General features: G+C 41.1%; 2 protein-coding genes across 4 annotated transcripts; both read right to left on the bottom strand.

The window, feature by feature from the left end:
* Positions 1-3,130: 3,130 nt before the first annotated feature.
* On the bottom strand, positions 3,131-5,775 carry LOC103993067 (sugar transport protein MST4). Its single transcript, XM_009412997.3, has 5 exons — positions 5,539-5,775; positions 4,607-4,926; positions 4,376-4,500; positions 4,014-4,302; positions 3,131-3,931 (listed from the first exon to the last, which is right to left on the bottom strand). The coding sequence occupies exons 1-5, from the start codon at positions 5,669-5,671 to the stop codon at positions 3,257-3,259; spliced, it is 1,542 nt and encodes a 513-aa protein (XP_009411272.2). The 5' UTR covers positions 5,672-5,775; the 3' UTR covers positions 3,131-3,256.
* Positions 5,776-6,380: 605 nt separating this feature from the next.
* LOC103993116 (chloride channel protein CLC-d-like) lies at positions 6,381-12,115 on the bottom strand. Of its 3 annotated transcripts, XM_065118901.1 has the most exons (9): positions 11,663-12,115; positions 11,512-11,575; positions 9,362-9,439; positions 9,227-9,282; positions 9,059-9,139; positions 8,824-8,980; positions 8,630-8,731; positions 8,461-8,507; positions 6,381-6,973 (listed from the first exon to the last, which is right to left on the bottom strand). In XM_065118901.1, the coding sequence occupies exons 5-9, from the start codon at positions 9,109-9,111 to the stop codon at positions 6,910-6,912; spliced, it is 423 nt and encodes a 140-aa protein (XP_064974973.1). In that variant the 5' UTR covers positions 9,112-9,139; positions 9,227-9,282; positions 9,362-9,439; positions 11,512-11,575; positions 11,663-12,115; the 3' UTR covers positions 6,381-6,909. The 3 variants fall into 3 exon arrangements, with proteins under 3 accessions (XP_064974973.1, XP_064974972.1, XP_064974974.1); XM_065118900.1 differs by having other exon boundaries at positions 6,382-6,973; positions 9,227-9,439; positions 11,663-12,112; XM_065118902.1 differs by lacking the exon at positions 6,381-6,973 and having other exon boundaries at positions 7,978-8,507; positions 9,227-9,439; positions 11,663-12,107.
* Positions 12,116-12,216: the final 101 nt, after the last annotated feature.

The following is a 12,216-nucleotide window of genomic DNA, read 5'->3' as shown; positions in this document are numbered from 1 at the left end:
GCTTTGCTCTACCCAAATCCAAGGCCCAATTAGTAGGTTCAATAAATGATTCCTTGAGGATTTAGCTACAACAAATGAACCGTTTAAAAAGATACGACAAGAGTTTAAGCAATATTAAGGGGAAAGGTTGATAACCCACATCGTGTCGGTCTCCATTCACTCAAAACATCCAAGAGGAGCCAATCCCAATGAACTTTCACCTCCCGTCACTGAAGGCCTTTGATGGTAGTACCAACTTGATAGAATACACTGTTGCCTTCCATGCTAAATGTGCCCGACCCATGCTAAGGCAAATCCTTCACAGTGGAGGTGTAGGGCAAAATGTGCCCGAGTCGTGTAAGTCAGGAAACTCCACCTATGCCAAGGTAAATCTGCATGGTAGAGACACAAGACCAAATGCGCCCAGGACATGTGAGTCAAAAAAACTCGACCCGTATGAAGAGAGAAACCCTACGGTGGAGGCACAAGGCCAAATGCGCTTGAGATACATGAGTCAGAAAAACTTGATTCGTGTCAAGATAAATCTACTACGGCAAATACACAAGGCCAAATACGCCCAACTCACGTAAAAAGAAATTCACTATGGCAAAGGCGCAAGGCTAAATATGCCCTAGACACATGAGTCGAGAAAACTCGACCCGTGCCAAGATAAATCCGTTACGATGAAGGCGTAAGACCAAATACGTCCGAGATGCATGAGTCAATAAAACTCGACCCGCGTGAAGAGAAATCCACCACAGCGGATGTGCAAGAGCAAATATGCCCAAGACACTAGTCGAGAAAACCTGACCCATGTGAAGAGAGATATGCTATAATAGAAATACACGCCCAACGTGCCTACAACACCTAAATCGAAAAAAAACTCAACATAGAGAATTAGATCACAAATACTCCTATGTTGAAAAAATTGAATGACGTGCTTCAAACCCATCTTGTAAGCGCCTCAAAGTACACCTTCGGTGGGGGGACAAATGGTTGGGAATCTACCATTAGTTGACACCCCATTGCCATACAAGATCAATATCATCCTTCATATAAATATTTAAATCAAAGAAATGTAAGTTTTTTTCTCATTCATTATGGCAAGAAAAGAAATCACAAACTTCCTTATCTCCCTTTCTGACAAGAAAGATAATCCTAAACCCTCTTATCTTCTTTTATGAAAAAAAAAATCATCATAAACCTTCTTCCTTTCTTGGATGTATAAAAATATATTCTTAACAAGAAAATGACAAGGAACTCTCTCTTTTCTTGAACTACTTGAGCCCACATTTAGGGATCTTATATTATTAACTCGAGTGTCGAAGGGAGTAGGTCGAGAAATCTCCCTCGACCTTGGTCTTCGTCCAGGTGATATCCCGACAGTGCAATACTTTCATCTCAGGAGCACAATATTTTTATCTTAGATATCTCTTGGATGTTTTTATATACACGGGTCTAAATCACATTGAACTAACCAAGGCGTCAACGATATTTTCCCATAACATCTGAACTTTTATGGAATTGTTAGGATGAGATATAATATATTTATATCATTTTTTTTTATTTTTATATAAATTTAGGATGATCAATTTTTAAAATAGTATATTTTTATGTTAAATATGTGGTTAAGTGTAACTGGAGGGTAATTTTTTTAAAAAGTAAATTGTGAGGATGAGGAAGAGAAAGAGGAGGGAGAGGGGGAAGAAGAGGAAGTCGAGAAGAGGGGAGAAGGTGATGGAATGGGAGGAGGAGATGGTGTTAGAGTTCGACGTGGGAGGATGATGAGGCGAAGGTGGAGTGGGTGGAGGATGAGGGAGAGGTTAGAAGAAGCCAAGGGAGGGAGAGGAGGAGGCAGAGGTTGAGAAGGCTAAAGGAAAAAAAAAGAAAGGAGGAGAAAGCCAATAGGGATAGGAAGGAGGCAATAGTGTAGGAGAAAGACCGAGGATGAGGAGGTATAGCGGAGGTGGAGATAAAAGTAACTTGAAAAAATCAATGGATTCTTTAGAATTTAATTAAATCAATTAAATAGTTAGGGTTTAGTTGAATCAATCTTAAAAAATTAAGTCAGACTTAATCAAGTATAATAATTAACTTTTATGATTTCATTGATGATATTTTCATCAAAAAATATCCATCAATAAAAAATCAAATATGAGATGTTATCTCATAAAAGCTATAGGGATTTTTTTTCGATAAATCGCCTAAGTTTTTTTTTCTTAAAACAAGTTTGAGTAGCATTTCAAATCCCAAGACTATACATGGTTTTTCATACCTCACCAAATCCTAAAAACAAAATTCGTAAGTTTTAAGTTTTCCACCATGTGCCTCTTTTTTGGTTTATTTATATTTAGCTTCTTGATTTATTTCTATATAATTTATCTTATTTTTTAAAAAATAAAATTATCCTTGACCTTCATCATATCAAATTTTCTCATCGCCCCCCATTATGATCCTCTCCACCCTCTCGTCACCACTCGCTATCTCCACTCTACTGGCCCCGTCGTTCCATCATGATCGTCTCTACTATCCATCGCTTCCGTATGATCGCCCTTGCCCTCATCCTTATTAATCGTTGTTGAGGTATCGTTAAGGCCCCACCTCAGCCTTATCATCGGCCTTAGCAAAGGAGAAGGAGATAGTCAAACGATGATTTGCATTCCTCCTCCCTCGCATGGCCCACCGTGTTAAGCATTGCCTGTTGCTATACTCTCTTAATTGAGTGATGGTGATGGATGCAAGCTTTAGACTAAAGTGGGCGAGAACATGCTTCTTTAGCGTGGGAGTCTCGAAATCTTTGAGGCTGAGAATACCCTTCTCGAAGATGATGAGATGAGAGACAAACGAGGATAAGAGTAGAGGTGACGGTGATGAAAGTGGATGAGGTGGAGGGTATAGGAGACGAACGAGGATGAGGGTAGAGATGATGGGGTCACGTGATGAGGGATAGGCGGCGATCACAATAGAGTGATGACAATGCTTCCGGTACTAGAAAAACAATAAAACTTGGGTTTTTTATTTCTTTTTTTTAATTGGGTGATTTACATGTTTCCCGGCTTGACATCGATAGCATCTCATCCTTTGATCACGGATTAAGCAAATGGCTCGTGAGAGAAGGAACGTTGTAAATGCTGGACAACACTGCAAAACGTAACACCAATTGCTAATCTTTATATTCATCCCTTACTACAATATGATCGTGTCATTCGTGTGAGGTGAGAACCGACGAAGATGAGGAGACCTTAAGGAACCTAAAGAGACAGAGCTTATATATATCCTATGGTTGTGTGTTTTTTTTGTAGTCAACATCAACGACGCGATCGTCGTCGTCCATGAACCTCTTCCAGAACCAGTGCTGCTTCCACACCTTCTCCGTCATCTCCTCGATGGGAACATTCTTCGTCTCGGGGAGGAAGAAGAGCACGAAGACGGACATCACCACCACCCACCCCGAGAAGAAGGCGAAGATGCCGTACTTGAGGTGGCAGAGCATCGAGAGGAAGGCCTGCGCGATGACGAATGTGAAGAGCAGGTTGACGCACACCGTCACGCTCTGCCCGGCCGACCGCGTCTCCATCGGGAAGGTTTCGCTGGGAATGAGCCACCCCAGTGGCCCCCACGACCAGGCGAACGAGGACACGAAGGTGCACACCATCACCACCACGAAGATGGCGTAGCCGTGGCTCAGGTTCTCGGAGTGGTCGGTCACCTTGATGCCGAGCACGATCGCGATCACCACCTGGGAGATGAACATCTGCACCCCGGCCTCCAGGAGGAGGATCCGCCGCCCTACCCGGTCCACCGAGTAGATCGACACCACCGTCGAGAGCACGTTGACGGCGCCGGTGATCACCGCGGAGTAGAGGGAGGCGTCGCTCTTGAACCCCAGTGTGTTGAAGAGCACCGGGGCGTAGAACATGATGGCATTGATTCCAGTGAACTGCTGAAAGATCTGTCGACGTAGAAAGAAGCAATGAATTAGTCTGACGATTACCTGTAGCTGCCAGGAAAAGTCATCAGTGGTAGTCTTCTACCTGGAAGAGGATAGCGATGACGAGCTGAGGACGGTTGCGACGTTTGAGAAGGTTGCGGAAGGGGTGCTTCACCTGGTGCGCAACGCGACTCGCCTCCAGGATCTCGTTGAACTCCGGCTCCACGTTGTCGGTCCCGCGAATCTTCTTGAGCACCGCCTTGCCTTCCTCGAGCCGCCCACGCTCGATGAGGCTGTTGGGCGTGTCCACCACGAACAGCGCCCCCACGGTGAGAAGCAGCGCCGGGACGCCGGCCAGCGAGAGGGACAGTCTCCATCCCCAAGGGTGAATCCTGCAGGGTGTTGTTCCAGGGTCATATCGTAGATTCAAGCGACAGGGTGACGAGAAAGGTGTGGAGGTGGTACTTGGAAGTTCCGTAGTTGACGAGGTTGGCGAAGAGGATGCCGATGGTGACATTGAGCTGAAACAAGATGTTGAGGCCTCCACGGATTCTGGTGGGTGCAATCTCCGACAGAAACAGGGGAACGGCCTGCATCCGTGTGTCCGATGTTGGATGAGCATGGACTGAGGTACATATGATTCCCGAAGCAAGAACTTGCGCAAGGAATTATCAGTCAAACCGACGGAGGACTAACCTGGTTGGCAAACCCAACACCGCAACCGAGGAGGATTCTGCCGATGATTAGCATGGCGAGATCCTGGGCCGCGCCGTTGAGGATGACTCCCACAAGGAAGAAGACGCCGGCGATCAACATGGTGTGCTTACGGCCGAGGTTGCGGGTGGTGTAGGAAGCGAAGAAGGTGGCAGTGAGGCCGGCGAGGTAGAGCGAGGAGGTAAACAGCTGAAGGCCCTGGTTGTCGTACTTGCAGTAGTTGCTGTCTTTGGACTCGGTCTTCCGACGGTAGACTTTGGGGAAGAACTTGATCAAGAAGTCATCCATGGAGGTCACGCCGCCTGTTAGCACAAGTGCGCAATTGTTGTTGGATGGATGGAAAGAAGGTTGAGGTTGATCGAGGCACAAGAAGAGATGAAGAAAGGCAATGTATGTATGTATGTGATCCAGAATGAATTCGGGGTCATCATCAAATTCCAATGTTCCTTGGAACATATTGTTGATCTATCTATACGATCATTAGATGGAGTTTATGTACGTAATACCCTGATTTAATCAAGCATGATTAAAGTTAAGATTGATTTATAAGAATGCTAGTTTTAGACTGATGATTTAGACAACCGTGATAATTAGTACTGGGGCAAGCACCACTGGTGCTAATTTACTTGCTTTACTTGGTTCTTAGATGGCAAATGGTTTTCATCTTTCTTTATCTATGTCATTTTCTTCAACAAAAAGCAGAAAAACTAACTGTTTCTTAATTAACTTTGAGGTGACGAAAGTTGATGCATGTAATCCTTTTTGTTTATCCTTCAAAGACTAGTGTAACGAAAAGAAAAGAAAGAAAAAGGTCTGTCTGTCTGTGTTTCTATATATCTTCTTCATTCAGCAAAAGAGAGTGACATAAAGTCAACACCACGAAACTAACAAGGAAGAGCGAGACAAGTTCTTGCCTGAGATACCGACGTCGTAGCCAAACATCAAACCCCCGGTGGCGGCCATCAAGCAGGAGATGATGACCACCGGCGTTATCTTCGCCTCGAACTGGCTGCCGGCCGACGCCGACACGGAGAAGCCTCCGGCCATGGTGGACGAGAGAGAGAGAGGAGATTGCGACGAGGAGGGCTCGATGGATTTGTGGTGAAGGTTAACGCTTCTCACTGAGTAAGAAAGCCAAGCTGAGTTCGAAAGACTCCGCTGTGCCTTACGATTTATAGACAGACGCCATGCGGGGGAAGGGTATGAAATTTCCACCACGCAACGGCTGGGATTTCGCCTCGTGGAGGAATCCGACGGCGGCTTTCCTCCTGCAGATGGACGGTCAATCGACGGCTCTTCCTCGGCTCGCCAAAAAATGCGTGGTTTAGAACACGTTGAAGTAATTAGCTAATAATACAAGGGGGTGATGTGCACCTGTGTTTGTGGGAATCTTGATCACGGAGACGTAAGTAAAGGTTGACCGAGAGAGTAGATGATGGTCATGCAGCATCACGTGGCGTGGATTTTTGGTAGGTGTTTCGGTTGATGCATTCACATGGATTTTTCTGCATGCTCTGTGAACGGTATCCTGATAGAACAACTCACACTACTCTTAACCCAAGTCTTGGAGGAAATATTATTATTTTATATTTCTAATGAATGAAAACACGTTATAATTAAATATAAAATGGACGCTGTTACAACTAAAGCAAGAAATACTTTTTTAAAAGATTATTAAATAAGGAACGTTATAATAAAAAGAAATATTTCTTTTACATCTGGTTTGGAGGAGGCTTTGACTCGCAAGGCTTCTTAGTTCCCGATCTCGAACGCTGTAGGAGAAGCCGACAAGGAACTCGGACGTCAAATGTTGACCAACGATTGACTTTGGGGTCAGTGAACAACATTAGTCAACATGAGCCGTCAATATACCAAATAAAAGGCGAGCTTTCCATGATATCACTTCACACTTTGTCCACAGATTCCGTGGTTTGCTCGCCCAACCTTTCACAAAAGCTGTCACACAAAAGTGCGATATATGCGTAATGTCTTACCCTAGTTAGAAAAATGATGTGATGGGTCATGTTCAAAGGAGGAGAACGTAGGGTGACATCGTGCCGTCGAATTACGATAGGGCATACCGAATTCTGCTCTTAGATTACAGTACGTGGCTGAACAACGGAAACCACCTCTTTTTTATAATACCATCACGTGAACCATCAGATTTAAGATTAAAAATAGATGTTATCAATATGATGACTCGCTATAAATGCTCAATACAAATCTTACAAGCGAGAGCACCGAGTCCACAATCACTGAATTGTTATTCGTGGATGAGAAGACTATCAAGAAGAGGGTGCTCTGGATGTGTATGTCCCACCAATTGTTCTTCTATCTAGATGCTGAGCTCTAGAAAGCAACAAGGAAACAAAAAAAATAAAATATAGCATACAAGAGTAAGAAGAAAGTTGTTTTTTTGATGTATAATACTTTGCATACGATTTCCACAATAACACTTCAATATTCCTCATCAATTATGTAACACTAATTTGCATGCCAGAAACACCTACGATTAAAGTTGATAATATGAACTGAGATCAATAAAACATCTAGGCATCAAATGCACCCATGAGACATTGCGCCACTGATTGACTGGACTCTTCTAAATACTGGGATTGACATTTTACGAGTAGGTTCATTGCCTATGGCCCCTGCACTTACAACAGATGTCATAATTCTGAAGAATCACAACCCTCAAGTTTAGTACAACTCTCATGCTTATATATAGGTCATGGCATTGAAGAATTCAGTCATAAACACTTTTGTCAAAAACGTATACCGGGTAGTGAGGCTTTTACCGTGTGTGAATAAGACCACCACTGCACTGATTAATTTGTTGGTGCATTCTAAAATTAATTACACAATGTAGGTGCGAAATCACATTTTTTGGGCATAGAAGTAATCGAATGCATCATATTTTGGGTGGCACTAAGACATTACACCTTCAGATAGAATGCACAGACACTAAAACCTGAGTTAGACCCTTGTAAGATCAGATAATGGCTAATGCTTTAGTCTAATTTGAGAATCAATGAAGCATAAATTATTGTGAAATAATCATTTTAGTCTAATTTCTTCCTAAACAACAAATGGATGAGAGCATTTTACAATTCGGATGGCAGTTTAGCAGATGCTTTATACAGCTTTTACCATGAAACTACACCATGTGCTTGATGTAAATGATGTGAGATTGATGTGCCTAAGATGATGCAGCAACTTAAGTTACTTTATATTAACAAACAAACAAAAAGTAGAATATGCCTAATAATGCATAAATATATCCAGATCAATTTAATCTAGGTAGAAGGAGATGACAAGATTGTGTCATCATCAATTAATCAAAAATTTATCCGTTAGGTTGCACATATAGATTTCTCATTAAGAAAACCAAACCTTTCATACATTATGCAATTGATGCATACATCCACATACATACATATACTGAGCGAACATCCTATCAGGTGGATTGTCATGATAGAATCAGAGCCTCAATTCCCACAAAGAGGAACCTACCACAAAACTCTCTCTCTCTCTCTCTCTCTCTCTCTCTCTCTCTATATATATATATATATATATATATATATGTATGTATGTGCATACATATATATATGTATATGTACATACATATATATATGTATATGTATATACATATACAAGTATCAAACTACATGTGGTCTTATATTCTTATCCCATATCTCTATTTGTGCAACTGTGATTCAAAGGACATCTATAGCTAGGTCATTGATAGTAAAATATATCACAAAAACTTGACATGAAAGAAAAGGAAAAATCAAAATTTTTAAAGCATGGATAACTAAGGTGAAGCAGCTCAAGACCTTCCACTAGTTGATGAAAGTTCCATGGTTGCTGAATGATCACTTTCCTGCAAAATTCAACAAAAAAACATTTAAGTGTCAAAAACATCACAGAATTCCAAATGAAAACACAGTACATAATGTTCAATTTAATTGTTATAAAAAAAGATCAAATCTGTCAGCCAAATACCTCAATTAACAAATCCTTCCTAGTAACCAAACCTATACGATGAGAAGGGCAAGGGACAACAAATATATGCCTCAGGCCCGACTGTCGGAAAAGATTGTACACCTGGCATAAGTAGAGTAGACAGATCTATTGGTGAAGTATGCACAACAAGCTAAATCAATTTCCAAAATGGATAAATCTGTAACTTCATGAACCTTTGCCAAAGACAAATCTTCTGGCACAATATATGGGGCAGGGTTTAAGTACGAGGCAAGATCTAAGTAGAGTTCCAGTTCATCCTCAGTCAGATGAATATCCTCTGTGGACAATCCATTACTTGAGTCAGTTTTGACAAAATCACTGAAGTTCTGCCTATAAAAGAAAGAAATAATCAGTTACTTTGCATAGTAGCTAATACATCTAAAGAACTAAAAATAAAAGATTACATACCTGTTGGATATTCCCCTCATATCACAAGGAAAAGGACTGTTCTGAAAATCCATTTTAGACTATAGAAGTACCAACAAGTGACTGGAAAATCAAGAGATATATAACATTTTGAGCCACAATTTAACTAGTTAATTTTAAAACTTGTCTGAGATGATGCATATATTTTACCTGCGAAGGATGAGACCAATACCAAGCGCCTCTCCATTCTGTTTGTGATCTATCACCTTAATGTAAAACCATGTGAAATAGCTTCAGCAATCAGCAAGCTTAGTATATAGACAATTTGCTGCAGTTCTGACTCACTGGGAAGCCATTGTGCATGTTGCTCCATAACACAGAGATGATATCTCTAACTTTAACAACACAAGGGAAGGATACAACCTTTCAACACCAAGGCAACCATATGTTAGAGCATACCTGAAGACAAATTTCAGGGAGCAAAGCCAAAAATTACACAAAAAATACTAATTTTTTCCTTCACTATGATCAGGCATCAGCAGGATACTAACCAGAAAGTGCATGCCCTCTTTTGTCTCATGTTGCAATATAACTAAACCAATCATACAAGCCCTGATATTTACGTAAGATCAAGTACTACTTACTGAGTTCTACTTCGAGTGTTAACAAGTTGGTTCTCTTTAAGTATACCCAAAGGTATCATATTGGACCAACAAATTCAGAAGCAATCAGATAAATGTGCCTTGTCATTGCTATCATCAAGAAAATGATGACAGTGGAAGTCATTGGTATAGGTCTAATTTCACTCATGGCTTAGCATTGATGTGTTTAACCTTTTAACATTCATTAGATTGTGAAGACCAATCAGTCCGCTTGATATGCCTTGTTATAAGTTTTATTTTTGTATCACTTAATCACATTTTTTAGAGTTTTACAGGCTTGATCTTAGCATATTTTTGGATCAATATTCGAAGAGGGTTTTATGTATAGCTTATCCACATCACCACCAATAAGTAGATAGAATCTAGGAAGTTAATGAAGTTCAAAGTGAAGTAAAATGGCAGGAGTACACCTTTAACCTTGTGTCACACACAGGTTTTGCTGTATTGCCTGGCTATAAATAGCAAAGATGTGAAAAGAGAGAAAAAATGAATAAAGTAAACGAAGACAGAGAGCCAGGAAAGTATATAAATCCATAAGAGTAATAACAAAGGAAAACACTTTATGTTTTCAATTTTAGATGATTAATGAAAAGAATGCCCCTTGTTCTTTTTCCTATCTCGTTCACTTTTTCCATTATTATTCATTTTCCTTGGGTTTCAACGTCTGCCTTAATTGTGTTTATTAATAGACCATTGATCACTAGTTTGCATCAAATCTTCTGTTTGAAAATTTTTTTCTTCATTATTTTCATGTTTTAAATCATTTCAAGAATCATGCCTCACTAGTTCCCATTATATGCATTGACGCTTTCTAGAATCATGCCTATGTCAAGTTAGATATAAATAAGTAGTTTTGATAAATAAACAAAAGATTCACTAAGGCAACTAAATAATAATAACAATATAATTCCACATCTATGCTGCAGATTTACAAATAAAAAAGAAACAGCAAGAAAAAGAGTGATGAAACCACAAATGAGACAACAAAGGGCCTGAATCCAAATAATTACTTGTGTTTCCCAAATTGATTCACATGCACTTCAGGAATACAGCAATCATGACCCCTATGATTACCTAAACCATCCACCCTCCCAAAATATAGAACCCTAATTTATTACAAGCAGGTAGGAAACATTAGGGTAGATTTGCTTTCCATTTCAGGAATCCTAATCCCAGCATTAATGCAGAGAGTAATACGCACTTATTACATTTAGTTGTTGTCTAACGTAGCCCATACAAACAATGTTGAAATAATGAAAAAAAAAACAAGAAAATATATCAAATTCTAAAACCCTATAAGATGCAAAACCTAGCCTACTTGTACATGATCTGGACCTAATGAGCACAATTTGCAACAATGACTTGGCCCAAGCATTGAGCTTGAAGATCATAATTTGTTCAAAAGATCTAATTAAAAAATAATGGATAGTGAAGTATTAGCAGAAATCCATAGATTTCATGCTATATCAAGTAAGCTTCACAAGCATGAACTAGAAAGAACAATCTGACCGGAGCTCTACTTATGCCGTTCGTGAAGTGTAATTGCAATTTAAGGACATCTTGAGCAATAGGTGAAATCCCGTATGCTTGTTACAATGTTCAACTCCAACTATTCTCTTCTAGGGGGGATGTCTGTCCTTTGCAGAAAAAGATCTAGAATACCCATCCGTTTCAATAATCACACAATGATGAATCACATGAACGCTCTTGTCCGCATTATAACCAGCATGAGTCTAACTAACTGTTAAGGATAAAAGAAAATTGCATCGCCAAGATAATCCAGAAACGGAAAATGAGAATCCATTCACTTGATTTCCACAAGAAGTCACTTACCGATGCCAATAACTAAAGAGAACAACCATTTGAGGACCACATAACACAGTTTTCCTCTCTGCGCCTGCAAGAACAAAAGAGCTAAATTAAGATCAGGCATCCACAAATAAGTTCGTCCCGGATCTTGTTCCTTCTGCGTAAAACTAGATACCTAGGGCAAACTCTACCCGCTCTTTGCGGTAGGCGTAATTCTCGATCACCTCGTAGTCGAGGCTCTCGGCGCCGGTGCCGCCGTGGCTCCCGCTGGCGAACTCGACCTCGGCAGCCTCGCCCTCCTCGGAGCTGGGCACGCGGGGCCAGACGATCTTGGCTGTCTGGACCCCGTTGTGGTGGTGATTCGACAGCAAGGAGATCGGCGGAGAGGGATCAGAACCGAACGAATCAATTGATTCGCAATAGATTCTATCCCTCTGCTCGCCCTACGGCGATATGTCCGGTACGGGTGAAGGCTTCGGTAGTCGAAGGTCTTCGAGGGGGAGATGGAAGCAGACTAGTAGCGTGGGGTATACGTCGGTGGACGAACGGGAGAAACGGGCTCCGATGTCTGTGGATTGAGTCGTTCACCGTCCGCCGCGAGGGACGATTCGCCACCTCACGCGCTATGTTTTATAGCAGCTTATTTATACGACACAAGTTACGAGTGTGAACGTCGGTGTGACCCGTTGAAAATTTAGTTAACTCGTTGAAGTGATTAACAATTTAGTT

The sequence above is a fragment of the Musa acuminata genome, chromosome BXJ2-7, assembly GCF_036884655.1.
Source record: "Musa acuminata AAA Group cultivar baxijiao chromosome BXJ2-7, Cavendish_Baxijiao_AAA, whole genome shotgun sequence".
Classification (NCBI taxonomy): Eukaryota; Viridiplantae; Streptophyta; class Magnoliopsida; order Zingiberales; family Musaceae; genus Musa; species Musa acuminata.
Note: the sequence above shows the minus strand (reverse complement) of the source record. Positions and strands in the feature narration are given on the sequence as shown.

Coding starts and splice junctions, on each gene's coding strand:
- LOC103993067 (XM_009412997.3), bottom strand. CDS start 5,671: ATGGCCGGAGGCTTCTCCGTGTCGGCGTCGGCCGGCAGCCAGTTCGAG. Junction 4,927..5,538: donor CTACGACGTCGGTATCTCAG/GCAAGAACTTGT, acceptor TTGTGCTAACAG/GCGGCGTGACCTCCATGGAT. Junction 4,501..4,606: donor GTGTTGGGTTTGCCAACCAG/GTTAGTCCTCCG, acceptor ACACGGATGCAG/GCCGTTCCCCTGTTTCTGTC.
- LOC103993116 (XM_065118901.1), bottom strand. CDS start 9,111: ATGGATTTTCAGAACAGTCCTTTTCCTTGTGATATGAGGGGAATATCC. Junction 8,981..9,058: donor ATGAGGGGAATATCCAACAG/GTATGTAATCTT, acceptor TTTCTTTTATAG/GCAGAACTTCAGTGATTTTG. Junction 8,732..8,823: donor AAGATTTGTCTTTGGCAAAG/GTTCATGAAGTT, acceptor TACTTATGCCAG/GTGTACAATCTTTTCCGACA.